Source organism: Barbatula barbatula (assembly GCF_947034865.1).
Source record: "Barbatula barbatula genome assembly, chromosome: 9".
Classification (NCBI taxonomy): Eukaryota; Metazoa; Chordata; class Actinopteri; order Cypriniformes; family Nemacheilidae; genus Barbatula; species Barbatula barbatula.
The window spans coordinates 6,059,974-6,087,490 of NC_136772.1; the positions used below are offsets into that span (position 1 = coordinate 6,059,974).

Here is a 27,517-nt window from a genome sequence, read left to right on the forward strand (position 1 = left end):
TAATTATGTGACTGATGTCGCTTGGCTGCGTGGTATGTTTTGGAATGCACGTGTTGTTTTGCAGTGTTGTACTGGGATTCAGCAGAACCGCCCCGACCGTTGGTAGGTGTGCTGGCTCGCTTTGTTTGCTTTTGGTATTTTAGTGCAGTGTGTTTGCATTTATGTCAGTATGGTTCAGAAAAGGTAGTACATGTTCAGAGCCTCCAGGGGACCCACACTGATGTAATCCGTCTCTACATGTTATGGTTTAAGAGACCTCTTGCCCTTGAGCTAAGAATGTACTAAAAATGACAAATATTGAAACCATGGAGTACACGAAATACACTTGAAGTGTCTAAACTGTAACCAGGTGGATATATGTATTAATATGCTGTATATATATATATATATATATATATATATATATATATATATACAGTACATATATCAATAGGCGTATTCCTGTTGTCTCACAGCAAGCTCTTTACCTTGTAGTACGCAGCAGAGAAATGCTACTTTTTTGTGTAATTTGAAATGCATGCAAAAGTTTAGGTTTGCTTATGCAAAGTCATACATGCTCTGATTTGCAATGCAACATCGGTGTTGCCATTCTGATGCTGTTAAAAGCAACTGCTTCACATTTCAGAGTACAAGGATTTAATGCATTTATTTTCAAGTTACAAAATATTTAGGAAAGAATATTTTTATTTGACATAATCTGTACAGAGATCTGTTTATCATCTGTTTATCTAAATGACTTTGTAACAACAGCTACGAAATAACTCTTATTAAATAGAAGAACAAACAAATTAAAAACAATGAAAAGAGATTGAGTTCCATTGGTTTGCTGTACATAGTAGAAAAATGAGACAGAGCTACAAACAGAATCCATAATGTTGTACCCTGATTATTAGGCCTCTTGAGAAGGATCAATATTTATTTTATGCACACATTGGAATGGCCTTGCCACCTTTTTCAAACTGCTAAAATAATGGCCTCTTTGGTACATTTATTAGGTACAATACATTTTCACAAAACTCAGTTTATTACTACAAAAATAAAATTTTCAAATGGCAGTTTTTTGTCTTTTAACTAATCCCGCAACTTTTCAGTGCAAACGTCGTATCAATCATCCGCTTTGGAAAGCAAGCGAAAGATCACATTTCAAGTATTGATAAAAAGTTAAAGACAAGCAGTACAAAAAAAAGAAATCAGTTTGTTTGACATGTTTCAGGATTACTGTACATTGCATAGTTCATGCGGCACTTTATATTAAAAGGACTATGAGTAAGGGTTGGTCCACCTCTGTGTACCCCTTTGAAGGCTTTGCAATATGCAAGTGCTTAAAATTGTGCATTTTGAGAGTTTTCGCAAGTGCTTTACTCACTGTAAACCAGCTGGACAGAATTTCAGTCGCTCCGCGGGTTAGCCGCTGAAGACGTAAGGTTTGTGTCGGACCGGTTATGCAGTCTGCCACAGAGACGTAAATGGAAGAAGAGGACGATGTTGTCCAGAGGACTAGCAGTTCAAGTAAAACCCTCGCAACTGACTGATATGTATCAATGCCGCAGACACCTGGAATCATTATTCTGGGATTGTCTCTGGGGATGATTGGGAAAATGAATGCACTGATTTTGAAGTCTCCACCTCAGCTGGAATGATTTGTCGTGTTGAATTAAGGAAGCTGTCGAAGTGCTGGTGTTCTGAAGTTGAGATGTCAGTGCTTGTACGACCGCTGGGATGGTTTCTAAGTACTTATGTCAGTGGGTGACGATGGTTCGGAAATGTCCCTCTCCTTTTTTGCTGTTGGGAGGGAATTGTGTTGAGCCACTTTTTTTAAGTCTAGAAATGGCAAACTAGAGAGAAACCATTTGGTGTTATCATTCCCTTATCATCCCAAAGCTTTCATTTTCATTAGAGAGTACCAACCTGTCATATATCTGATGATCGACTGCTTGATGCACACACACAAACATGTGTGTGATTGTACTTGGTGAGCGCACAAATAATAACACAATCTATATGCACGTGGTACAAAAACATCATAAATATGACTTTCTCTGCTCTCGTATTCAGATTGAAGAAGGCGTCTCAGGCGCAGCCGCACTCCTCCACGATCATGTTAGGCACATCACGCTTGACAATGTTGTATTCGTCGTCGAAGTAAAGCATTGACATGGTGCTGAGTTTGGTGGGTATGCAACAAGAACTGACCGATCCAGGACTCATGCCTCTCATGCGGTACTGGTTCACCACTGCGGTGTGGAAAGAGGAGGCGGAGCCTGGAACCCCTGCCATATACGCTGGACAGCTGCCCTCACAGTAGTTCCCATAATACCCTGCTGGTGCGATGATCCAGTCGTTCCATCCAATCAGTCGGAAGTCAATATAAAACTGCTGTCTGCAGCACAAACCGCCATTGGTACCGTCACACTCTAGGCCTCTCTTCCGGATGCGGTGCTTGCTATCTGCCTGCTGAGCACGGACCACCAGGAAGGGTCGGTGCGATGGGTCATTCGGGTCCACCATGATGGGTAGCACTTTAGTGGCCTCGCAACCATCACATTGGATGTCCAGGTCTTGACGTCGACCCCCTTTGCCCAGCAATTCTCTCACGGGCTCGGACAGAGGAAAGGTGTGCCAGCCGCTGCGCTTCAACTCCACACGTTTCTGCATCACAGGCCAGTGCAAACTCTGCCCGCCGGGCTCAAAGTAACGCACCCTCACCGTGACCTTCCTCCGCAATCCTTTCTCCTGAGAACCAGGCAACAGCTTGAAGTAGAGCCACAGGTTGGCCTGCAACACGTAGAGGTTCTGATTGCCCTCATTGGAGATCAGGAAGTAGAGGCTGGACTTGGATGGACCCACATCATCTGTAAAGGATTTAATAAATTGTGTTTAAGACAAAAAGCATGTTTTCTCTCGCTATCAGAAGACATCCTGACATCTCTTTAACAACATTGACTAACATAAACCACCCAGATTGTCCAGATAGATTAGGTGTCACAGTGGAGCTCTGGGCCCGCGTCCAGTTGGCCTGGTGAATTATGCCGAAGATGCTGGGCGAAGAGGGTGGGAGGGGTCGGACGTGGGCCTTTCCCCAGGGGGTTCATTGAGTTCATAAGAAGCGCTGTGAAAACCCAGAGCTCCTGGAGCCTCTGAGACTGACAACACAATGCCGTGTGAGAGGTATTAGGGGACTGCAATGTCACAGCCTAGCATTGAGCGTGTGGCCTTCAAACGAAAGGCATGATGAGGCAACATAAAGGCTATTTACATGACACTGGACACTTTCTAAATACAACAGTATAGTGATTTGTGAAGTCTCTTTTTTTTGTTTTTCGTTTAATTTTGAAAGTCATTTTGACCACCTAGATAATTCGAAAAAATGCATCATATTTAATTCAAATGCCAGAGCTGTTTAACACTGGCAGATTCATTTAAAATGGTGGTGTTTATATTGCCACAGCAATTATAGAAGCAAACAATGATGACGAATAAATGGATGAAAAATCATTACGTTTTCCTTTTTATTCAGTATTGTTTTTCCGAGTGTGAATGTGAAGTGGGCTAAATCACTTTCACATGTTCTGGTAAATCTGGTGGACAGTGCCTAGCTGGTGAAACCAACCTGGATTATACTAAGGAGAGACCTGCATCCAAATCACAACCAATGGTGACCACGCAATGCTGAACTTTATTACAGGACACCTTTCATATCCCACAGTGCAGACACAGGGTTCATCTATGACATAAAGTCAAGCCCTGGAGATACATCATGTGTGAAGAAGTATGTATAATAGGGAACATGTTGGCTGAGATGATTCCTCCACTTTTTTACCTACTGTATGCCCCCTGCATAGAAATCTTCTTGCATACGGATGTGTACAAACGTTTCATAGCCATAGCTTGACGTGAATTTATTTACAGAAAGGATTGTCCACTTTGCACTCTTTATTGGTTCTCCATATTCTCTTTATAGGATCCACAGCTGGATGCTGATAAAGATGTATTGATACTACAAATAAATGACCTTACAGTTATCCCTCACCTTCATCTAACTTCACTCCCATACATAAATAGTGAGAAGAGAGTGTGTGAGAAATATATGTATACTAAATATGGCATCCATGTCATGAACGTGTTAAGACACTAAGATCATTGGCGGTTAAACATGATTTTACTTTGATTAGATATGGCTCCTTTTTGTACCTTAACAATATACGTCGATTTATAGATACAGACTTTCAAATAGAGAATTACTTTGTGCTTCACTGAAAACCGCTCTCGTGCTTTGAATGCTTAATATGAACTGCTTGTCGAAGATCAATAAGATCAAGTGCATGGCAAGCCATCCGATTAGATTTTGTCCGCCTGCCAATCAATTAACACTACGGGCTCTAATTTCTTTCCTTAGATCAAATGTCAAAAAGATTTTCTAAAGAGATCAGTTTGGCTCTTTGACCTCGCGGACACCGTGGCACGCTGAATAACGTCTAATAATGAAGTCTTAATACCCTGCGCTGAACTGGTCCTGTAGAGTTCAGCGAGTCCGAATGGCTACGCTGACAAATGAGAAGCGAACATCTACCGCTCCGCTCCTGTGGCTACGGGACACCAAATACTTCTGAAATGGCCCGTAGGACAGTGTCAATAGAGACCTGAAATTGGCAGCTGGCCTCTCCTGTACTTTGGCAGCCCTCTCCTTACTGCTGTCCTGAAGCATGGAGCGAGATAGGACCCACCTTCCAGTTTACGATCTCACCACATTTCATTGTGAGCAGAGAAGAGCATACAGCACCGGAGGCTCAGTCGCCTGCAGCTGCAGTGATTTTCGCATTGCACCTGACTTTCACAAATTCAACTTTTTTCTCATCACGTACCTCTAAGCAGAATGCATCTGGGGTTCTTCTAATGCCACAGCCTGGCTGCCAGGCTCTGCTCAAGGGGTTAGCGCCAGCTGGCCTCGAGGCAGAGGGGGGTTTGGAGAGCCAGTTTCATGATGCATTGCTGCTCAGCGGTTCAAAGGTGTCATGAATAATAGGGGAGGCCTGATGAAGCTTTGATATTTTAAATGCATGTTCAGAGTAGGATATAAGACGACCAACCCCCACACCAGCCTCTGTCACCCACGACTCAAATGTCTCATGCATTATTCTGAGTGATATCTTTTGTTTTCTTTTGTTGTTTTTGTTCCCAATGTTGACATATTGGGTTAAGCAAGAACGCACAGTACTCCCACAATAATTGCCTTCCTTTTGTCACGCTGTCATGACTGGGTTCAGATCGTTCTTATTGGAGCAAGAAGTTCGGATAATGTCCGGGGTAATAGTGCCGCACAGTGTGCTGGACTGGAAGATAAAGCAGCCAAGTCTGCAATTTTTAGGCTTAATCCCTGATGTGTAGGTTTGTACTTAGTGATAAAATCAACTAAAAAGGCATGATATTATATATATATATATATATATATATATATATGCCTTAAATATGCATGATTATTTTCTTGTTGTTTTCTACAACAAGCTGCATACACTTACAACAGTTAACCATCCATACCATAGTAATACAAATGTTACTACATTTTACCATGATATTGGTAGTAGAACTATGGTCTGGTGAGAATAAACCTACCATTTTTAACGTTGGTTAATTTCCCTAAGAGTACAGCACACCCTTATAAACTGTTGTAAGTAGGCCTACACCAACTTTATCATGCCTCCGTTGCGGCTTATAAAATGAGATTTAGGGTGGTCTTCTCCAGCACCTAATGTGCAGGTAATTACTGTAAGGAAACAAACATCCCTTATGAAGAGATCCTTAGAAAAACAATTTTTATCGGGTAATAAAGAGAAAGAGGTGTGATGAGGTTCTTGCCCTCTTATTACCGAATTATCCGTAATAATTTAATGACCATGTTTTTGATGCTCACTTGGCGTTCCCGAGATGTTCCAGCCTGGATCATAATTGACTCGACACCCACCTAAGGATCTGACAGCTTAGTCATTAATTTTTGGCGGCATGTCTAATTATAGTTTAAGAAAGAGTCACGTATTCTAATTGCTCCAATTACACGTGAACGTAAGATCAAAGACGCACGCCTCGTGGAACCCCAAAAATGGAAAAACTATTAACACAGTTGGCATGCGGGCTGCTTTACACACCTGACTCGGCGAAACTGATTATTTCCGACGTTTCCTCCTGCGCGTCGTTGTAGGCGGCGTGTCCATCTAAGTTGGGAATCTCAACCCTCCCGTCCTCCCTAACTTTGCCGGCGTGAAGTTTGCGCAGCGCCGTAACCATGGCAGCTTTGGGAATGGGATGAGTGATATTAGGTCTCTCTCTCATCTGCAGTCGGTTTAATATGTGCCTTTTAACCGCCTCCAGAAAGTCCGTGTCCATTCGGCCCGAATCGTCCCGATGCCCGAGTCCACACGAGACGCACTGGGAATCCTCGGTTCCCACAGTAAATTGAACCGAGAGCACGCAAGCCAGCAAACAGCTCACGTGGAAAACGTAAAAACTCATTTTCTTAAATAAGCGTCCGTGCAACAATCAAACGAATCAGTTCATGAATTCCTACCGTCTTTTGTCAGTTTGACCTACAAGCGGGACAGATGTACACTTCCAGCAACCTCCTTTGACAGATGTCCATTCATAACGCTTTCGGTCATTTTGTGAGGAGTTCAACGGAACACGGGGAAACTTCAGTCCGTGGGTAAAATGCGCGCAAATATCATCTCCTTTCCACGATATGTGACAAGTTATTGGTGGCGCGTGGCTATGTGAAGAATCACAACAAGACGATATAAAGCAGTTACCGGTGCTCGGAAACCTCCCACGAAAAAAGAAAAACGCCGGTAATTCCGTTAAAGTTCAACGTTTTCGTTCCTAACGTAGCTTTCCACCGAATATCGCGTTAAACGTGATGTTTCTTCAGAGATAGTGTGTGAAATTCCGATGTTCTTCAGCCTCAGGAGAGATGTTGTTCTTGTTCTCTCGTGTAATCGCGACACCACAAGCACCTCGCGCTGAAACTTTTTTTATACTTCAGACCACGTGGGACGTCCAGCCAACTGGAGCCGAGAGATTATGCGTTTTAACAGGTCCGGATCGCGCATCGGTCCCACACGAACATCAGACCCGTTTGTGATAGTAACTATTATATCTGTAGTTATTCTTTAGGCGTGGATCAATCATCAAAAAACGATTAGTTAATTTTCCACTAAACATTCAAAGTAGTTCAGTCATGTACTGTTGCTTTTAAACGTTCGGCTGTGTTCAGACTTAGTCTTTTTTTCTAAAATGATAAAGTAATGTATTTTAAAAAGGGTGTTTCTGTTAAATGTGGTTTCGTAACAGTATAATCTGTCTATAATACATCATTACTATTTGTTTATACACTGGGAAGCTGCGAACGTAACTACCTATAAACGCAGTCTGGAAGATTTAGATGGTTTTTATCGATCTGTTTCTTTACTGTAATATCTGAAATCTTTATTTCAGACATAATGCTGTTTCCTTAGCACACGATTTCTTTGTAGGACTAATACACTCGTCTGTTTTGTGTGAGATTTGGAAAAAACAGACGTACTGACAATGCCAGTCTTTTTATGTGATGTTACAGCGCCATCTAGCGCTTCAACGCTCTTTCTACCATGTGTCTTTAACGCTTTCTTTCATTCTCTAGTTTCTAGGCACATAGTTGCTTCATATGGATTATCAGCAGTTATGCACATTCATTGGTTACATTATTACCGGCCTGTCTATTTGCAGCCATACACATGAAGAGGATTTGTGCATTCTGTCTTAATATATCTGCACATATTGATGGTTTTTATCGATCTGTTTCTTTACTGTAATATCTGAAATCTTTATTTCAGACGTAATGCTGTTTCATAAGCCCACGGTTTCTTTGTACGACTAGTACACTCGTCTTTATTGCATGAGTTTGTGAAAAAAATAGATGCACTGACAATGCCAGTCTTTTTATGTGATGTTATTGCGCCATCTAGCGCTTCAACGCTGCATTTATCTTACGGGCCTGTCTATTTGCAGCCATACAAATGAAGAGGATTTGTGCATTCTGTCTTAATATATATAGACATATTGATGGTTATTATCGATCTGTTTCTTTACTGTAATATCCGAAATCTTTATTTCAGACGTAATGCTGTTTCATAAGAACACGATTACTTTGTAGGACTAATACACTCGTCTATATTGTATGTATGAGTTTTGGATAAAAATAGATGCACTGACAATGCCAGTCTTTTTGTGTGATGTTATGGCGCCATCTAGCGCTTCAACACTCTTTTTTACCTTACCTGTCTATTGCAGTCATACAAATTAAGAAGAATGTGCATTCTGTCTTAATATGTCTAAAAATACATCATGCTCATATTGGGCCCAGACTGCTTCATCACAGCTATACTCGCAGACTAGGAATTAGTTAGGATTATTCAGTATTGCTTTTCATATTTCAGTTAGCACAATCTACCTCTTTATGTAACTGATTTAAAGAAGTTAACTCATGACCAGTCTTGAAGAAAAAAATTAGATGACTAACTTCTAAGACTAGTCTAAGCAGTTTATGCAACTGGGCCTTGGACTCATTGAAATTTCTTCCATGTTTTTGTTACTCTTTGCTCAAATGCAATGCGAGATGTTGCAACACAAATTGCAAAACACTAATCTATGCATACGGCTGAGTGAAATGGTGAAGTTTGTTGTGGTGCAGACAAGTGCGTGTAGGTCTGTAACATTTGACTGTTAAATTATTTGAACAATCTCTACCTTTTAATAAAAACACAAGGATTACAAATATATCTATTCTGTTAATTTTTTTAAACAGATCATACTGGCTCTAACGTTGCTGCTTAAAGAGCCAATTCTTCTGTGATTGTTGAAAATAAAATATAATGTACAAATTCTATAGAAGATAGAAATACCTCATATTCCCTTTCAGTGAGACTTTCAACCCCCTGTATAAGTTAAAGGGGTCATATGGCTAAAACAAATATTAGCGTTTGTTTTGGATGTAATGCAATGTGTATACACGATTTACAAAGCTCATTGTTCTGAAAAGCGAGGTGTGCTATGATTGGCCAGTTAACCAGTACGTAGTGACTGATCGAATACTGCAAGCGTGTGATGGAAATATAACGCTTCTTACCATATTTGGAACATCAGGTTCTAAAACAATTGTACTGACAGGTACGCCCACCTTACTTGCGTATACATTTGGGCGGTCTTATTCAAATCATACCACTAACTGATGTAGATTTGTGGGGGTGTGGTTTCACGCGGCATTTCAGGCAGGTCTGGTTGAGCATTCGCTTTTAGATAGAATGCATCTACATGCATACCAAAGATACAGAAAAACACGTAGTGCGCCATATGACCCCTTTAATATTTTACAGCGTTTGTATATGAAAACTGTGTAAAACTAATGTAATAATGACATACGCTATTTAGAGTTGTACAAGACTGAATTCCATTTTAATGCAACCGTTGTACCACAGGATGTGGGTATTGTTACAAAAGCCTAATTTCTCACAGAGAAAGTAACAGAGACTGTATATAACTGAAATCTCTGACTTTAACATTTATGCCATTGTCATATGCCACACCGAAATCCCATGCTGTCCTTGTAAAGGTTTACCTCCCAGGACTAAAAGCAAGTCTGGCATATGGAGAAGCATGTCCTCCTCTGTTTCTTCTGCCAGGTGACCACTATTCCGTTTCTCACTAACAGCCTCCTGGTTCTCAAATGTGAGACAGCTGCCTTTTATCTTAGCTTCTTGCAGTGCAATACTAAAATCGGGTAAACACTTCCCATATTCCGTTTTGAGAGTTTGGAGTTCAATGCAGTTTTCTTGCAATGTGGGTAAGCACTTGTTCTTAAAGGGTCTTCGCTTGTTATTGATGTTGTGGGAGTTGGGTATGTCTCTGGAATGGACACTGTGTGGTGCAGTGGGCTGGAAAGCGAGACCTAGACCCACACTGCAGTGATGGATCCGACATGGAGAGGTAGATCCAGTTAGGAGTGGAAGCTTCTTCCAGGTCATTGTAGTGAGGTTTAAACTCCACAAACTATTCTGAGGTGAACTCTGGGTTTCTCCTCCACCATAGACAAGCATGCTTTCTTTAAACAACACAGCAGTGTGGCCAACTATCCTGGAGGGACCTGAACTGCACATTATAATATAAATTATTAGCCTGCATCAGATAATACAATAATAAATATAGCAACAAGTGGAATTATTGTTTATGTGCATATCTGATAAATGCAAAACAAGTAAAACATGGCAGGCAAGTCATTGTTATTAGGGTTGTGATAGCTTTCTGTTTGCTGTTTTCCTTAGTCAAGAGTAAGGGAAATGAATACAGTGAGTGTACAGTTGCATTCTATTTTCCTTTTGTTCACTTATTTAAAGTGATAATATGTGGATTTGAAAGACAAGAATAACTTGACAGATAAGAAAGACACTCACTGGCATTTGATGATGTTCCAGGTTTGACTGGTAGAACTCCATTTCCACAGGTCTTTCTGTTCTCTCAGACCCTGAAGGCCACCATAGATGTACATACAATCCTGGTGTGTAATAGCTGAATGACCATGTCTGGGACCAGGACCACCATGTACATTGCTAAGTTGCGACCACACCTTGGAGTCTAGTAAATATAATTATTTTAAAAAATGGCAAAATTTACAATTTGAAAAGAACAAATGGCAGGTAGATTTTAGTCAACAGTAAAAACATTCTCTTTATAACTAAAAATATTCTTCATCTGTGAAAGGGGTATTTCAGAGGCAAAAAAAAATTCCCCATATTTTACTCACCCTCAAGGCATCCTGACTGAATATGACTTTCTTCTTGAAGAATAATGCAGTGCGAGTTATAAAACCACGTATAATTTTTCTTCCAAGCGGTAGAATGGGGGTGCCGAGGAATAACGGAAGCTAGACGTTAATGTTAATAGTGCTGTCAAATTGGATATTTCTCTTAAACAAACGCATCGCTTCGCTTCAGAAGACCTTTGTTAAGACTAATGAGCCGTTTTTTTGATCGATGGATGCATTTTTTGGAGCTTCAAAAAATTGCCCTCTCTTCTACCGCTTGGAAGAAAGATTTTTTGTGGTATTATAACTCCGACTGCATTATTCTTCAAGAAGAAAGTCATATTCAATCAGGATGCCTTGAGGGACGAGTAAAACAAGGGGACATTTTGTTTTGCTTCTGAAATACCGCTTAAAGTATAATCTTGTTGGGGTCTGACACGCAATAATCTTGGCCAAGGCTTATAAAATATTTGGTTGGAGGAGACTCTTCGAATAAAGTTAAGCTACTGTATGTATTAGTCATGCACTCTTCTTTATACATTACATTTTAAGTAAAAGTACCCTCAAACAATTTTTTTCACAGGAATTAACTTCCAATTTATACAACTTTATAGTGCATCTTTAACTTTAATAAGGTGCTGTAAGAAGAGATAACTCATAACAATTATGTTTTCAGTAGATACTTCTCAAAGATCCTAAATGTCATGACATGTCATAGTACTCACCAAAATTAAATTTCCAGAATTCCTTTGTTGACCCTCTTATATCAATGTATCCACCATAGACATACATACATGACCCAAAGGTGACTGCACTATGCCCTTTCCTGTTTGCTGGTGCCGTTCCCTACAAAACGGACCATAGTCATGAAAGCCTAATACTGTTAGTATCATAACAGTAAGTATCTTTTACATGAGTTTTTTTTACCTGTACAGTTTCAATCCCAGTTTTCCAGTTTATCCAGCATTCGCTAACTGCAAAGGATACAAAACTAAAGAGGTGACCAGCGAAGTGTAACATGGAACTTAACTGAATGGTGTGCTGTGACTGTCTAAGCGTCACACTACATAAATATAATAAATAGTAATACATAAAAATGTACCTGTATCGAAGACCCAAAGAGGTATTTTTGAGTTGCTATATGCTGAATCTTGCATTCCCCCAAAGACGTAAAGAAATCCCTGATAAAATATAAAATTGTTAACCTTCATTGCAAAGCTCTCTGGACTACTCAGTTCTGATTGGTCATTCTCTGATCAAATGATTTTTGTACAGTGACTGCTTGCTGTGGATTTAAGCCCTCTTGTGCGGTATACAATATACAGTATATGCAAGGCATGCATTTCTTGGTCATTTATTTATTGTATATAGCAAAGTTGTACAATATGTATTAAGCCGGTTGTTAATGCACAACAAACCTAGGCAGGGTGTCTTGTATCATACTGTATATTAAGTCATTCTGTAAAATCTGCTTTGAAATTGTTTTATTTACCTGATGTCCTACCATGGTATGCTCCTCCAGTTCTTCAGGTGCCTCCTCGCAATTACAGGGAAGCTCAGCCCACTTGTTACATGCTAAAAATATCCAAAGTACCACTCATGACAATTCATGACAATTCATGCCAAACCATCACATATCAGTCAGTGTCGCAGAATGCACAGTGCCGTCTGAATAAGAAATAAACCACCACATACCGCAATAACAAGCAGGTGTCACGACGAGCGGACAACAACGACTTACCCACATTATATTTCCAGAAATCTCTCAGTGAGCAATTTTCTCTGCCTCCCAGTAAGTAGACATGGCCTCTGTTGGCACATAAAGCATGCTTGTAACGGTCACATGGTGCAGGGCAGTGCTGAGGCAACGCGGTCCACAAACAAGCAATGCTCCCTTGGTTCATTCTTGGGCTCTGAGAGTCTCATGGGTTTAACCTGTGAACAAAAGCACGAAATACATCAAGGGCTGCAAATGAAGTCAGGTTAACGATACTTCCTAGAATAGCACAGAAACAGCCGGACAAGAATTTTTATTGGAACATTTGTATGTAGAACAGGTGTTTTTATCGTAGTGTTAGGTAATACATTAGGTTACCGTGGAGCAAATATCCGTGAAAGCAGAAATCACCCGAAGCATATCGCCTGAAGTAACATTGTGAATTTGAGTTTGTATCAGATACAATATGGGAACTTGTACAATATACAGAACACAATGATACATTAATGAATAGTTCAATGATAAACAGCAAGTTAACACAAACGGACCTTAACACTATATATAAGTTACTGTACTCCGCACTGTACTATTTGTGACCAGTCTCAAAACGTTTTTACAACTTTTAACAACGTTGCATTTTGGTCACAATAAGGTAATGTTGCAGTACAACGTTTTAAAAACATTTGAAAAACCACAGCGTATAATTAAAAAAATATGCAACTAAAATAAAACGTTTTAACAACGTTGCATTTTGGTCACAATTGGGTAATGTTGCAGTACAACGTTTTACAAGCCACAGCCTATATTTAAAAAATATGCAACTAAAATAAAACGTTTTAACAACGTTGCATTTTGGTTACAATTAGGTAATGTTGCAGTACAACGTTTACTGGGTTAAGTTCGATACTGTTTTTAAGGTTTCACCACAAGTTTTGCATCACGTTGAGCCTTGCTATAAACAACATTGTGAATACTAAAAAGTCAGCCTGTTCTGGAGTACAGGAAACGTACACATGTCTGTTTTAATGTCTAAATGTTTTTCATATCAGCTGTTCATTCTTGACATTCCAGTTCAATGCGATCTAAGCCCCGTTATACGGTGCACCACATCGCTATACGGTCTCATTATAGCCTACTCGTCCGATAAGCGTACAAATGTGCAAGTAAACAACGTTTTGCGATCACTTAACATCGATTCTTTACGTAAAGCACTTCAGACAGTAGTAAGAAGTTTGCATGTACTCGACTTCTTTAAGAAAGTCGTGACCGCGTCACATGACCGCCGAGAAGAAACATGCAACAGTAACACGTCGTGAAAGCAGCACGTCGCGAATAAAGGTGCTCGTGTCTTTATTTGAGATACTCGGATAAGTAGAGTTGGACCCCTTACCGCGTGGATTCGTCAAAATATTGATTTCCTTCTTGAAACGATAACCGATGATATCGAAGTATTTCTCCCAGTGCCTGAGAGGGAGGGGCGAAATGCTTCTCTAACAGTAACTGAACGCAACACGACACACCATCTTCATTTCTGCAAGCGCTAACACGTTTACGTTTCACACCATTGATGCTGCTTCAAATATCTTATATTTTGATTTGATTAATGCGTCGATACATTTTTGAGCTCAGTTGGTTGAGTATTGAGACGGTAGTGCAAGAAGTTAGGGGTTTGAGTAAGCGCACCAGTGGCCTTGAGGAAACGCTCCGTTTAAACGCGCTTTAAGTCGCTCTGCACGAAGCATTGCCAATGCATCGAGGCATTCTTTCCAGTTTTCCAAGTCTCAGATGCAACCACAATCTATTGTTCAGTGGTTGAGCTAAGATCTGGCAGTGTATATACGCTTTTAAAGAGAAGACAGTTTCTTTTAAACTGTTACGTGAATGATTTACAGATGAGAATATACTTAAACTGAAGGAAAAACAATACAAGAAGTGGAATTACGCAATGCTGAACTGTGATGGCGCCACCACGTGTCATACATTCAATGCACAGAACATGACAGCAAACACAATTCTCAATAGGTCTAACTTACAATTGACTTTAGTCACCACCAAAATTCCTGGAATTCAAGAGTCACCTCTCAGGGAAATTGTAAGGGTAATTTCCGTGGGTTATTCACTGCCATGCTTTGATTTTATGAAGGGTATTTAATACATTTAGTCATTTAGCAGACGCTTTTATCCAAAGCGACTTACAGATAAGGAAACATTGGAAGCAGTTATAACAACATAATACATAATTCATCAAAACTAGTCCATTAAAGCCTAGCACAGTATACAAAGCTAAGAATAGTGAGGTTAGTCATTTTTTTATAATAAGGAAAGGGGAAAGAATTGGGATAAATTAATCAGAGACCTGTTGACAGAAGAGATGCGTTTTCAGGCGTTTTTTAAAGATGGCAACCGAGTCTGCTGATCTTGGAGCAGCAGGTAGATCATTCCACTAATGTGAAACAGATCCAGAGAAGGTACGGGAGAGTGACTTTTTTCCTTTTTGGGATGGTACCACTAGTCGTTGTCCACTCGATAATGCAGACCTATGTTCCCAAGAACTAGGTCTGCATTATCGAGTGGAGATACGATGGTGCAGACCCTCGGTTCATTGAAGACCACTCTTGCCGCCGCATTCTGGATCATCTGGAGAGGTTTGATTGTGCAAGCAAGAAGTCCAGCCAGAAGCGCATTGCAATAATCCAGTTTGGACAAGACAAGAGCCTGGACTAGGATTTGGGTAGAGTGCTCTGATAGGAAAGGTCTAATTTTCCTAATGTTGTAGAGGATGAAGCTACAGGACCAATATTGATATTAATTTTGATTTGAAGCACGGATTAGGGTAAAATGATTAGGATCATTAAAAATGTAATATTGTTAATTTTCAGGTTCCTTTCGAACACTAAATTTCATTAACACTTTCTGTGTTTTGGATCACCATTAAAATAAATAGATTGGATGTTGTAATATAATTCTGCTGCAGATCTGGGAGCACAAAAACAAGACACGTTTGAACTCATTTATTTTAGGAGCTACAAGAATTTATATATGGTACCAAAAAGACATCTGGAAGGTATAATATGTCCAGGGATTCACAGAATGACCAATAAGAAAAAGCATTGAAAAACAAAGAATGCTTAGCCTAGAGGGGATCCCCTCCTCCACAAAGAGAACCAGACAGGAATCCCTTCCACCAACTATTTAGCCAGGAATGTATTCAGTGAGCTTAACAACTTCACAATCCATTATTTTGCAGGATTGTATTAATTTATGCAGAAATTAAAACTAACAAATACCTAATAAATAAACACCTCACCATGCACCAATTTGGGGAAATATTCTGTTTAATTGACAGTCCACGTGACTTTGTTTCCTTATGATTGTTTTTAATTTGTCTCATATTTTTATTTTCTAAATGATAAAATTCATAATCATTTTAATTTTTAAAACCTTCAGCCCAAAACGACAAAATAAAAAATTTATAAAACTTAAAGATCGCAAAACAAAACACCGTCTGTTCATGAAATCATATCCCACATTTCTCCCTTACTACAGCGCGTCATGGGGCGTGGTGTACCGATGACACAACATCCGGTAAATTTGCTTATCGCGAGGGTGGGGTTTGTGCCAAACCGACAGTGCCTGAGAAACTCGAGTGTGTTTGACACGGAACAGGCGTTTAATGCGTTCCTCAAGATAGCGTCAAGACACTGTGGAGGACAAAGTTGCCGAGTGGTAATCTGCTTTTATTTACTAAATGTCCAATGATGTGTTTTATGCTCCGTTTTGGATTTACAAATCATCTACTTAAGCTCCAGCTTTTGTTACGGGTCGACAGTTATTACATTCCCCACGGGGCATATGTGGTCCGTAAGGAAAATGTCATCACTTGTATAAAACGCAAGTGAAGGATGTCATGTCACATCCTCTGATGTCAGTACGGTCACGAGAAGCTGTCTCGGTTTATTGATATAACGCCTGATTTGATCGCCTCGGATGTGCTGCTTAAGTAACTGTTTAGCATGTGTGTTGTGTGTTAGTTTCCATATTCAAGGAAAATAGCCATAAAGAGAGACATGGCATCAGTTGTGTACCATAAGTGTGACATCTTCTTTCTCTACACCTTCCTTATTTATGTTCACTCAATCCTGTTTTGAAAGGGTTTGCCTTTTGCAACCCTTTCACGTCATTAAATCATAAGAGGATCTCCTTTTAGCCATCAATATTGCATGACTGTCTCTTTAAAACCCAATTATTGGGAAATGTAGATATCTTTCTATCATGCACATTAACCTTGAAACAGGCCCTCTCGTGTCTTGAGCAGAATCTGTCATGTCAGCTTGGTTTGTCTTTGGGTGCTTGTTTTAATGGTCGTGTTTAGTATGTATAAATATTACTGTCATTTAGCATCTTAATTCTCTCTGAAAATGTGTTTGGGTGTAACCTCACTACCAGTAGTGGCTCATTCCTCTTATCACAACAAGTATGGGAGGGGTTAAGTCCTGGCATAGTTACCTCAAAGTTTCCCACCGAAATATTGAATGCATACTTATTGTATTATGTACCTGAACAACGTATTTGTTAGTTTGAACTATTTCAGTAAGCCGTAGTTGGCCTCAAAATATTCTATAAATGCAAGAGTTCTGTAAAGTCAATGATTTTGGCATTATTTGCACACTACATTACAATCTCATTACAAACCCATTATCTTTTCAGTTTAACACACGTCCAATGTTTGGGAAATCTTTACTGTTAATTTACAATTATTATTTATTTGAGAAAAGGATTTCTGATTTCTGTTGTAAAATATATAGACATAGGCTATTTATCAATAATCTAAAGTCAAATATAAGTTATTTTCCAAAAGTACAAACTTTAGCAAGTACTGTTAAGATGGTCATGGGTTCTCAACATGGCAGGTACCATGAATGGGAGGCAACCTCCATGCTGATAAAACCATAATATGTAAGTGTGCTTGACTTCACAGATTTCTATTTGTTTAGTCAGGCCTTGTAACCTGCTGACTGAAAATAAACAATTGAATAAAGGGCAAGTTCTGCTTTTTATTACAGACTGCCTCATGCCAGCTTTATAGAGCATACGATTTACTTCCTCGACCAGACAAGGGCTTTCCCACATGCCCCTACATGGTAGCATTCTTTTCTTTGTTCAGTTAACTTTAATGCAAATGTGGTGTTATGAGGTCAGCACATTTTCATAAAAGCAATACACTTTTATTCTAGCCCAATAGTAATATTGTCTTTTTTGCTGTTACATAATCTGGATTGCAGAGAGTCATGAACTGGTCACATGTTAAGTTGTTTTTTGGTTTTTACGAGTGTTGCTCGTAAATGTTCTGGTATGGGATTCTTCCCGTCCGGCAGACCACTCAAGTGTAAAGTGGAGTTTGTGCCTGGATATGCGATAAAATGCTTTGAGATAAACAAAGAGGCTCTGCTGTGGGGTTAAGTGCATGTTTTTAAGGGATGTGAAGTAGGGATGGGCGATAAATTATCACGTTGAATTAGTCTCATCGCAGGAAACGTTGTCTCATCGCGATAATCACGATAAGTCTAGTTGATGACGTAGTCACGTGCGGAGTGAAAACAAGCATAGCGGAAGGCGGACGTGAGGTTGAGGAGGAGCTTGTTGTTAAGCGAAGAGCTACCTCTACAATTTGGAACTGGTTTGGTTATAGAAAATCAGATGCGGAGCAAACTAAATACCTGAAATTATCGGGATACATTTTTAAGGCCATATCGCCCATCCCTAATGTGGATTCAGGAGTGGGTGAAATGTCCAGGAATATATACATTCCGTACAAATGTAAAACAAACATTTATTTATTTTGGAAATATGAGAAAACCCATGCAGTGATTTTGGAGATTGTTGAATTGTAGTTTAATATGATTTTGGCTGTAAAGCATCCCTGTAAAGATGGAGCAGTATTTCCCACATATCACAGAGACGTAATTTACAAACAAGTTGCGCATAATACATAATCTCAGCCTTTATGATTTCACAATTTAGCCATATCGATTAAATCGTGATTTGAATGGGAATCGCGATTTATCGTGCAGCCCTTATTTTTAACATAAGACAATAGGGTGTATGGGGTGCACACGGAGCGATGACGTATGTCCGCTAAAATCTCAGCCAGCTCTGTGACATCCTGCGTACGTAGCGTCCATAGGAAACAATGGTGTTTTTCACTCGGTCGCTTCAAAATGCACTTCGGATTACGGTCTTGAAGTCTTATTATCCAAAGACTACGCCACACATCGACAACCAAAAAGAAGCGCTTCAGGCTACCCGTTGAGCTAAATTCACAAATATGAAAAATGCTAAGTACTTACTTGAGACATGATCACAAAGGCATATAGCAACGTTCAACCGTAGTGTTGTCGGTTTGCTGATAGTTGAAGGTTCTTTCTTTCAGTTGTCACTTGATGAAAGATTACCTCAGCCCAATGAGAGCGGAAGTGGCCTAGGTGGCTGAGATTTTAGCAGAAGTATGTCATCGCCCTGTATGTATATACCCCATTTTTTGGGGGGGATTGGCACTTTGAAAATGTTACTATTCCACCGTATAGTTACCAATAGGCAAATCTTATTTTCAATGGAATTCAATTTCCATGGCAATTAATTTGACTGAGAGGTTTATGTCAGCTTAATTTCCCTGCCTGCTTATGAAATGCTGAGAAACTGGAGACAGTTTATTTCAGTTGCACTGGAGAGATTGTTTTTACTAAGCTGTGCTGTTGAAATAAAGTGCACCTTTCCCACACAGCAGTGAGTAGCAGTAAATTGGAAATCATCTGATATGGGCAAAAGTAGGAAAGTAAACGTTTTGAAACATTCCTCGTATTTTATGAATATGATATCATGGAGGTTCCTGCTTGATAGTTTGCTGGACATCAGTTCTTGATATTTCAGGGTTTATATGAAAAGATTTGCCACAATCACTGTGTAAAGAGGCTGCATACTGGAGGACAGCTTAATGTCTCTTTCTGCCAGACAAAACGACTATAGGGTCCCAGTTCACCAACATGGCCTTTTTAAATATCTCAATGAGGCCTCTGTGTCCAAGCTTTAGATGGTTAGTATTCATCAGAGATGGTCACCTTGAGTTTCAGGAGGAAGTGAGCTCTTTAAAGGATAGAGGATCTTTTACATTTGCGGGCACAGACTGAAGACTTAGGCGTGTTTGAGATTATCTTTGGTTTTAAGAATTAGAAAATAAAATATATATACGTATTCTTGGTCAAAATCAACTATTTTGAAAGAGTTGTGTATTAAGAAATGTTAAACAGAATTTGTGTCTATTTACAAAAAACTGTAATTTCTTTGCCATTAAAGGGAACGTTCACCCAAAAATATAAATTCTGTCATGAATTGCTCAAGTTGTTCCAAACCTCTATAGATTTCTTTAGACACAAAGAAAGACATTTAGAAGAATGTTAACAACTTATATTTTTGAGGCACCATTGGCTACCATAGTAGAACGGATACTGTATATTGTTTTGTTCTGTTCTGTTGAATGCAAAAGAAGATATTTTGGAGAATTTAGGGAAACAATCATTTCTGTGGCACCTTTGGCTACCATCAAAAAAATTCTAGTATGGCAGTCAATGGTGCCTCAGAAAACACTGTTGCTTACATTTTTCTAAATATCTTTCTTTGTCTTTAACCGAACAAAGACATTTGTACAGGCTTGGAACAGTTTAAGGTTGATCTTTGGGTGGACTACCCCTTTAAGCTTTCAACAATGATAGTCTGTCTGATATTAATGTCTGAACAAAAAAATAATATGTATTGAGGAATAAATAATGTATTAATAATGCATTTTTCTAATGATGTGAAATGTCAAAAGTAACTTTGTATTAGCACCTATTGTACTGTTGCACTTTGTATGACAAATGGCTTATTGCTCCCCGAACTCTTTGTAAGTCGCTTTGGATAAAAGCGTCTGCTAAATGACTAAATGAAAATGTAAAAGTTACCAGTGGGATGAATGAAGACGTGATCTGAAGCAATAGATGTGATTGCCCAAGTAGAAAGTCTTGATAATGTGTGCAATCAATCTGGCAAACAGTTAGAAGTGTGTGCATGGAGGTCGTGTACCAATAATTGACAAAACATGCATTGTTAGCCATATGTGAGACCGTTGGTTGTCAATATGAATTAACAGTAATGAAAACAATAATTGAGCTTGCTTTGCTTTTAACACTTCATTTAATGTTCAGATTTTTTTTAAAGCCTCATTGTGTTTTAAAAACTGCGGTTGCTAACAAGTTGCGAAAAGCGCCTACTTCCTTTGGCGGTTACGTTATACGTCATCACGCTTACAAAGCTCACAAATAAGGCAACATGGGCACAAATCGCTTAAAACGAAGATGCGGATTCATTCCCAGAGTAATTACTTGTCAGGTAACACATTTTTAATAAAGTTTGAAAGAGTTGTCGGAGGCTTGGTGGTGATGATCTTGATATCGAGTAACCTTAAAGGGGTTGTCCGATTTCTCTTGGCCGTTTTAGATGTTCAAATCACCAAAACAGACACACCCCTACCTCCATCTTTCGCTTTCGTTTAGCGCTTTGCTCCACTAATGTGTATTCCACTGTACACCTTACTGCTAATTGGCTACAAGGTTGTTTTGGTACTCGGCCCGAATTTGTCTAAACAAGCGTAATTCAGAAATCAGACACCCCGCCTTTGAGTGTAGTCTGTTAGCATCGTGTTAGCTTTTTACTTCTGCCGATTAAATTTCGGCTTCAAAATAAAATAAAAATATGTTAATTTGTAAAAATTATCTTTATAGACAAAACGTGTAAACATCATAAACTTTTGTTCATCACAGAGCTTATTTTTTGCGATCTTCCAAAAGTCTATGGGAAGAACGAATAGGCTTTCTATCGAGGGAACAAAAATAGGTCATCATCTCCATTGGTGCAGATCTTTGAGATGAAGGCATGTTGCTACCAATTTGCTCTTTACTTGCCTGCAAAGTTTTTCCTCCGGTAAAAATTCATTTTGCAGTGCGCTAGAGTTGGGTGGGTCTAGCTTTTGTAGAAGAGAGCTTATCTTGGCTTTTGTTCCCTGCTGACATTGGCCTGGAAGAGATGAGAGTGTACAGGGAAAGTATTCAGATAGTAAGCGTATAATGTGAAAGCAGGGAGGTGATATTGTGAGCTCTGTCAAGACTTGGCCTGGCTATTCCCCTGTTTTTCCCATCAATCTGGGCAGGAAGTTCCATACAGGCCAGCTTAGTGAAGAAAAGTCATCTGGTTTCCTGTAGGTTACATATTTCCTCTAGCACAGCACGTCAGATGGCCTGTACAGACCTTTTTGGTAGAATCCAACTACGAAGTTTAACAGAGTTTTTTTGTGAACTCTCCCTTTATCTACTATGCATATACAAACCTTTGAGAGCTGAAGACAACACTGAGATGCTGTGTACTCAGCGTTCCCATCTTGTTCCACAGAGGAACAAAATCAAGAGTTTGGGGGAAAAAAAGGTTAAGCTGATAAGAACAGAGCACTACACATTTCCATGTATGAAAATGACGTGTTGTGACCAAAACATAAGGATTAAAGTTCATGGCACATGAACATTTTACATTTAGACAGATTTAGTTAAACGGTTTCATCAGACACACGTGCTGTGTTCTGTATTAAAATAAAAATATGTATGTAAAATTTACATAATGTTTTTATTAATATTTCATGGTATATTCAATGTATTAAATGACATAACTTACTCACTTTTGTTATTTCAAACCTGTATGACTTTCTTCAGCAGAACAAAAAAAGAAGATATTTTGAAGAAAGTTGGTAAGCGTGCGACGCAATTGTATGGACACAAAACCAATACAAGTGAATGGGTGCCAGATAACAACATTCTTCAGAATACCTTCTTTTGTGTTCTGCGTAAGAAAGTCATACAGGTTTGAAATGACATAAGGTTGAGTACATTTTTACTCTTGCAAACACAATTATCAAGGATTTCTCTCATAAAGCGAAAAATCACTTTCATTGTACAAAGAAATCTATGTATTCAAAAATCGTCTAAGATATAAGAAGTAGCTACTATTGCTATACTGCCTGAAAAAAAGAAACTATACAATTAAATGTAAAGGCATTATAATGGGGAACATTGTGCTTGTGCAGTCACTAATAACTGTTAGATTTTAAGTCATACCCTCTGAATGCTTTGTCAGTGAATAAAAGTGTGCTGGACAAACTGCCCAACGCTGGCCCCGTTCCAGTCAATGTCACCTGCTATGCTTTGCTCTGCCCTCTCTCTTGTCCTTGCTCGAGCTCCTGACGTGTGCCATGATTGTCTCCAGCAGCCCTGTGATCAGGGAGGGTGAGATTGAATAGGTCAGCGTGCCACTTCACTCAAGCAGCGGGCATTGCCCTCTCTCATGCGTGAAATCGCCCCCCCCCCCATTCTGCTGAACCGGCATGGCCCTCATTGAAATTTCTGTAAATGAATGAATCTGTGTTGTGTGGGAATTCAATCCGCATAGATCTCTCCATCGATCTCTCTGCACTCTTCTCCATCAGTCGCAGTGAGGCGCATCAAGTGACACGACTTGAGTGCGCCCGCAGCTTTCAGTGCCATGGCAGCTCGACGGGTCAGTTTCAGAGGGGCTCGGTGATGTATGAGTGCACTGGATTGTATACTGCGTTCAGGGAATCCTAATAAATTCCTCCAGCCGAGGGAGGAATCATTGATATTTCAGAAGCTTGTCGCCATACTTAAGCAGCATGCATATGAAGGTCAAATATGCTGTTATTGTGGAATATCCAGCCACTGTTTACCCCTGTGTCCGTGTCTCTTGCCATTTGATTTTGATGTTTTGCCAAGGTTGCTTTTTATATTGTAATATGTTGACTGGTGGAGGTTTTGCCATACCTTTAATACAGTGGTTCATATATTCACTTGACTGTCAGTTGCCAATTGGGTTCGTAACAGAATTGAGGAATGTTAAAAGCCAAATATCTAGACATGTTTGATGGGCACAATGCAAGTTTTTTTTGTAGTTCATGAATATTTAGCACCATCACAAATTCCCCCCTTATTATAGAATATTAAAGAATTCATTGGTTTGTAATCTATATAGGGATGTCACAATATACTGATATTGACAATAAACACACCGCAATCAATCTTTGCTTTTATTTTCAATACTACACTGAAACGCATGATAATATCTCGAATAATGCAGTTTATAATTTTGCCTTTAGAGCAACAATGGTTACAAACTCTCTTCACCTCCCTAGAGTCAAATTTTATATGTGTATCATTGGACAAATAAAGAGACAACACAAAATGAAAGATTAATTTGACAGATAGCTTTATTTATTAAAAAACCTTTCAGTACAACAGTCATATCATTATTGTGAATTTGTTTAGCCACAGTAAATGTGCCCTTCATCTATATATTTTGTGTAGACCAATGCTAGACTTCTCATTCATTTACTCATAATAATGTTATCTTTTCATTTACATACATTAAGATTCTGGTCAAATTGATAAAAATGTGTAAGGAATGTTATTGGATGAATTGATTATTCCGTCCATATCTACTGACGTGACCGTTTAAGGGACAAAAACCCTTGGTTAGCAGATTCTGATGTCTTCCTGTGCCCCAGTTTCCTATTGTGATCCCCAAAACGACAGCTTGCAGGAACAATAGCTGGAAGCAGTGGGTCATGTTCTCCTTTCCTCTGGAGAAGCAGTCTAGTAACGTAACCTTCCTCTGTAGTCTATATGATCATGGGATGGTTTTATGAATCATTTTATAAAACACTTCATATATTTAACTTCTTTTGGTGCCTTGCAAGTACTGGTATTTCCTTGGTGAAAATGTTAATGTAGACATAATAATTGCAATATATTAAAATGTTCTGCAGGTGGTGCCAGTTTGTGTGTGCGGGCATCTTGTGGCGTACCTGAGGAAGACGTTTAGATATGGCAGCCAATAAGAGTAAGAATCAGAGCTCACTGGCCCTGCACAAGGTCATAATGGTGGGCAGTGGAGGTGTAGGAAAGTCTGCACTCACACTCCAGTTCATGTATGATGAGGTAAGCCAACAGACCAAATGCTTTACAAAATGTGCCTAAATCAATTGCAATAAAATGTTAGCAGTACAATTTTGAGGATATTGTGAGTCTTGATCTCACAATTTTCTTCTCCTGCCCCATGTTCCAAGAAAATATTGAGCTTATTCTTTGGCCCTCAGTTTGTTGAAGATTATGAGCCCACAAAGGCTGACAGCTACAGGAAGAAAGTGGTGTTGGATGGAGAGGAGGTGCAGATCGACATTTTGGACACGGCCGGGCAGGAAGACTACGCGGCTATCCGAGACAATTATTTCCGTAGTGGCGAGGGTTTCCTGTTGGTGTTCTCCATAACAGAGCACGAGTCTTTCGCGGCCACTGTGGAATTCAGGTCAGTAAAATTCCACTTCTAATCTGACCTAGTATAGAAGAAAAATGATATCACCTGACATACAATCAGAACTGTCAGCGTGTGTGTGTTTACAGGGAACAGATTTTGCGGGTTAAAGCGGAGGAAGATAAGATTCCACTGCTTGTGGTTGGAAATAAGTCGGACCTTGAGGATCGGAGACAGGTTTCGGTGGATGAGGCCAGAGGAAAAGCTGAGGAGTGGGGCATGCAGTATGTAGAGACTTCGGCTAAAACACGAGCCAATGTGGACAAGGTATGTTGTGTGTTCTATGAATGCAGATGCTTTTTATAATATAATGAAAATAAATAAGGGATGTGAAAAGATCCCACCTAGGGATACAGTTAGATTTGCTCTTATTAAATGCATCCAGGCAGCATTGCTGAATGATAAATATGCAGGATTCAGCAGATTAATAATGGTTCGTATTTAGTTAATATAGCATCATGGAGGTTATTATTATGTCTAATGTATTTTGATTCAAGCATGCCATCAATACAGCATCACAATTTGGTCAAATGAAGAGCTGTTCTATATAGAGCACACTTTACATTGATTCATATTTCCATTACTTATACTTTAATGTTTAGTTATGTTTTATGTATGTTTATGGCTAGTTTTAGTTTGAATTGTAGTTTTGATTTGCATCATTAACAAAAACAACTTTCTTATATTGAGGAATAATGAAGGTTTTGTGTTTCTCGAAGGTGTTTTTTGATCTAATGAGGGAGGTTCGGTCTAAAAAGATGTCAGAAAATAAGGACAAAAATGCAAAGGGAAAGAACAAGAAGAACAAGAAGAGTTTGAAAGAGCGATGCTGTTTACTTTGAACTGCACTTGGACTTTTCCACGCCAAAATGACTTACAACTCTTGAGTCAGAGCCTTTTCTTTATTCAAGTACAAACGTGAAAAGTTTTGTACTGGTCGAGGGAATGCCATTATTGCAATCCTAGTTGTTCGTTTCCCTCATTCATTTTAATACCTAGATCGAGAGGTAATCATACTTCCTTTGGACGATGACCACTATGTTTGGCTACTTGTTAAGACGACTGGCACTTTAGGACTTTCATAAAACTGTGGTCACCATGCTCCCAACACTAACTTTATTATTTCAAAATTGATCTGTCCTTACAGAGAGTTGTGTAGAAAACGTCTACAGTAAACCGTTATTTTGTTTATTGCACAGCCAGTTTTTTTTCTGGGAATTATTTTAATTCAGTCTGAACAAGTAACATCATTAGGGCATAGGCGTAAAGTAAAAAATTTTTTGAACAGTATGTATGTTCTGTAACAATTCTGTGACATTTTAATGTACAAATCACGCTGTTGAAAAGCACACACTGAGAGAGAGCTGTAAACACAGACTAACAGAGCCCCCTGCTGGATTAAAAAATACACCATAGCAGGATGAGTTTTTAAACGCTTGCAAGTTACTAACCTCTGACTGCTTTGTCATCATGGTTTTATGTAATATTGAAATATTTTTGTAGAACGTTACGTTTCCATCACTGTCTTATGAAAAGAATGTATTCAATTTCCAAAATGTGCCAACAAAGCATCATAAGAAGAAAACTGATGACTTTATAGCATCCTCCGTCTGGATTTTGAGAAGTAAGGCATGTTTTATTTCCTGTTTGTTCAGCGCTCTGGATTGATGAGGATTTCAGCAGTACTTGAAAAGTGCTCTTTTATACGAATGTCACCTGACCTTCACTGCAATTTTTATTGTAGTTTTCCACTGGCTTTCAGTCGAATTAATTCAAAATATATGTTGCCAAATAAACATTTTCTCCTTTGGATCTGTACTTCTTAATATTTGGGATTTTAAGAATGTAGAATTAAAACCTGTGCCATACATGTTAAAAACAGTGATAAAACAGACAAACGAAAGTGACGCTTCTACATGACACAAAAGAAGATTGTTGATGACAACAATAATCAAAATATCTTCTTTTGTGTTCTGCAAAAGAAAGTCAGGTTTGAAATGAAAAGAGGGTTAGTACATGAAATCAGTATTTTTATGTTTTGGTGAACTATCCTTTTTAGGGGTTTTCTTGGGGTAAGATTTAATAGAAAGATTCTCTCTTACCAGGCCTGGAGAATTCATGATCGAAGATCATATTTATGTGCACATGTAAAGGGTTTTTTGAGATATGAGGTATTTAGAGCGTTCATTTCTAAAAACATATATTGGTTCAGAAGATTAAATCGTACGTTTTGAAATGGGAAGTCTGTCATCTGCATTCTTAAATCATTTCTTAAATTAAAGATGGTGAATCATGTTTAAGTGCATTTTCATCATTGAAGCCTGAATCTTCTACATCAGACTCCGTAAAGAAACTGCAGTCTACCACTGGATGGCACTCATGTATTTTTCCACATATGCTCATTTAAAAATAATATATTGATCAGTGGTTCTCATGGAGAGTTATAGTGCTAGTTTTTGTTTGGATATTTTCATTTGGCAGCACTGGCCAAGCAAATGCAATAAAGGATTTTTTTATGA

At 39.0% G+C, this 27,517-nt stretch overlaps 3 protein-coding genes across 3 annotated transcripts; 1 reads left to right on the forward strand and 2 right to left on the reverse strand.

Moving 5' to 3' along the window:
• Positions 1-622: 622 nt before the first annotated feature.
• Positions 623-6,993, reverse strand: inhbb (inhibin subunit beta B). Its single transcript, XM_079463667.1, has 2 exons — positions 6,141-6,993; positions 623-2,852 (listed from the first exon to the last, which is right to left on the reverse strand). The coding sequence occupies exons 1-2, from the start codon at positions 6,502-6,504 to the stop codon at positions 2,071-2,073; spliced, it is 1,146 nt and encodes a 381-aa protein (XP_079319793.1). The 5' UTR covers positions 6,505-6,993; the 3' UTR covers positions 623-2,070.
• Positions 6,994-9,368: 2,375 nt separating this feature from the next.
• On the reverse strand, positions 9,369-14,230 carry klhdc3l (kelch domain containing 3-like). The gene is made up of 8 exons (XM_079464839.1): positions 13,930-14,230; positions 12,564-12,757; positions 12,315-12,397; positions 11,925-12,003; positions 11,750-11,796; positions 11,548-11,668; positions 10,473-10,653; positions 9,369-10,170 (listed from the first exon to the last, which is right to left on the reverse strand). Exons 2-8 carry the CDS (start codon positions 12,724-12,726, stop codon positions 9,585-9,587), a joined length of 1,260 nt encoding a protein of 419 aa, XP_079320965.1. The 5' UTR covers positions 12,727-12,757; positions 13,930-14,230; the 3' UTR covers positions 9,369-9,584.
• Positions 14,231-16,108: 1,878 nt separating this feature from the next.
• On the forward strand, positions 16,109-26,810 carry ralba (v-ral simian leukemia viral oncogene homolog Ba (ras related)). The gene is made up of 5 exons (XM_079464016.1): positions 16,109-16,265; positions 24,454-24,625; positions 24,784-24,992; positions 25,088-25,265; positions 25,718-26,810. The coding sequence occupies exons 2-5, from the start codon at positions 24,512-24,514 to the stop codon at positions 25,838-25,840; spliced, it is 624 nt and encodes a 207-aa protein (XP_079320142.1). The 5' UTR covers positions 16,109-16,265; positions 24,454-24,511; the 3' UTR covers positions 25,841-26,810.
• The last annotated feature ends 707 nt before the right edge of the window (positions 26,811-27,517 follow it).